At 58.0% G+C, this 1,685-nt stretch overlaps 1 protein-coding gene across 1 annotated transcript in view; it reads left to right on the top strand.

Moving 5' to 3' along the window:
• The first annotated feature begins 724 nt into the window (after positions 1-724).
• RAB7B (RAB7B, member RAS oncogene family) overlaps positions 725-1,685 on the top strand; it is a 1,962-nt gene continuing 1,001 nt past the window's right edge. Inside the window, exons 1-3 of the mRNA XM_009077540.1 lie at positions 725-777; positions 888-1,014; positions 1,287-1,502. Coding sequence (XP_009075788.1) covers positions 725-777; positions 888-1,014; positions 1,287-1,502 — 396 coding nt within the window. The remainder of the gene's footprint in view (positions 778-887; positions 1,015-1,286; positions 1,503-1,685) is intronic.

Here is a 1,685-nt window from a genome sequence, read left to right as displayed (position 1 = left end):
ATGCAGGGATGAGGCTGCCAGTGTTTCCATCTGTGCCTTGGCCAGTGCTGTGCTGGATGTTGCCATGCAGACAAAGCTGCTGCGACCTCGGGGGATGCTCCTCCTGCCTGGGGAGGGGGTTTGCTGGAGGTCTCCAGGCACAAAACGTGTGGGGACAGCAGGAAATGTTGGGATGCAGCCTGCAGAGAGTATACTCCTTGGGATGAGATGTTCCCTGCACTGTGCTTGGGGCACACAAGGAATCCCACCCAGTTGGGATCTGCTTTTATAAAGGACCCCCGTGTGTGTGCCAAGTGTGTGTGCCAGGGTTAGGAGGAGGGACTGTGCTGGAGAGGGAGAGGCAGGGAAGCTGCTCCCAGCAGGTTTGAATGGAGATGAACCAGCCTGTCTGGACGTGCAGCAGCACTGCAGGAGCTGGTGGTGACCTGGGCTGGGCTCATCCTGGGGGTTCTGCCTCCACCGTGGCTGGGACACAGGCACAGAAAGGTGCTGGCACAGCATGGACATGGTGCTGGCACAGCATGGACATGCACAGAGCTGGCAAGGTGTGGGCACAGAGCTGGCAAGGTGTGGACACAACAACACCCGTGGTCCTGGGACAGCTGGGCTGGGAGCAGGGAGAGGTCACAGGGAGCAGCAGCTGCTCCCACACCTCTGCCAGTGCCACAGGGCTCTCCAGGAGCCAGTGCCATCCCCACAGCCTTTTGTCCCACAGGGCCTGTCCATGGATGCCAGCAAGAAGGTGGATCTGAAGATAATCATCATCGGAGCTCTGGGGTAAGGAGCAGCAGAGGCAGGGAGGGAATCCCTGGGGTGTGCAGCCTATGCTGGGAGTGACCACCTGAGCAGGGAAAAGACTCATGTGTGTGTCCCTTCCCTCCCTCCAGCGTGGGCAAGACCTCCCTCCTGCACCAGTACGTGCACAAGACGTTCTACGAGGATTACCGCACCACGCTGGGCGCCAGCATCCTCACCAAGGTCCTGGCTGTGGACAACACCCCCCTGAAGCTGCAGGTGAGTGCCCAGAGTGCCTACCCTGATGTGTGTCCCACCTTGTCCTGTCATCCCCTGTTGCTGTCCTGCTGGTCCCTACCAGTGTCATGAGGTGCAGGGCTGGATATGCAGAGTCTGATTTTCAGCATCTGTGAACTACTTTGGAGTTCCCCAGGAGTTCTGGGGGCTCAGCACCCCCTGAAGCAGTTCCCTTGGGCTTGACAGAGTACAGGGCTGTAAATACTCGCCATGCTCATGTCATGTGTCTGTGCCTGTGCCCTTCTCTGCTCTAGATCTGGGACACAGGGGGCCAGGAGAGATTCCGGTCCATGGTGTCGACCTTCTACAAAGGCTCTGACGGTTGCATTTTGGCCTTTGATGTGACAGACAGGGAGACCTTCGAGGCCCTGGACAACTGGAGAGATGACTTTCTGGAGAAGGTCATTCCAAGGGAGCAGGCTTTCCCCATGGTCGTGCTGGGGAACAAAATAGACATCTGTGATCGGCAGGTAAGGGTGGAGGAAAGAGAGAGGGATGTAAGGTCCAGGGAAGTGGTGGAGTCACCATTCCTGGAGGGATTTAAAAGCCTTGTGGATGTGCCACCTGGGGACATGGTTTAGTGGTGGGCTTGGCAGTGCTGGGGGAATGGTTGGACTCAGGGATCACTGCCAGCATCCTGCCCTTATCCAGCA

This window comes from Acanthisitta chloris, unplaced genomic scaffold (genome assembly GCF_000695815.1).
Source record: "Acanthisitta chloris isolate BGI_N310 unplaced genomic scaffold, ASM69581v1 scaffold16546, whole genome shotgun sequence".
Classification (NCBI taxonomy): domain Eukaryota; kingdom Metazoa; phylum Chordata; class Aves; order Passeriformes; family Acanthisittidae; genus Acanthisitta; species Acanthisitta chloris.
This window is presented reverse-complemented; position numbering and strand designations above follow the sequence as displayed.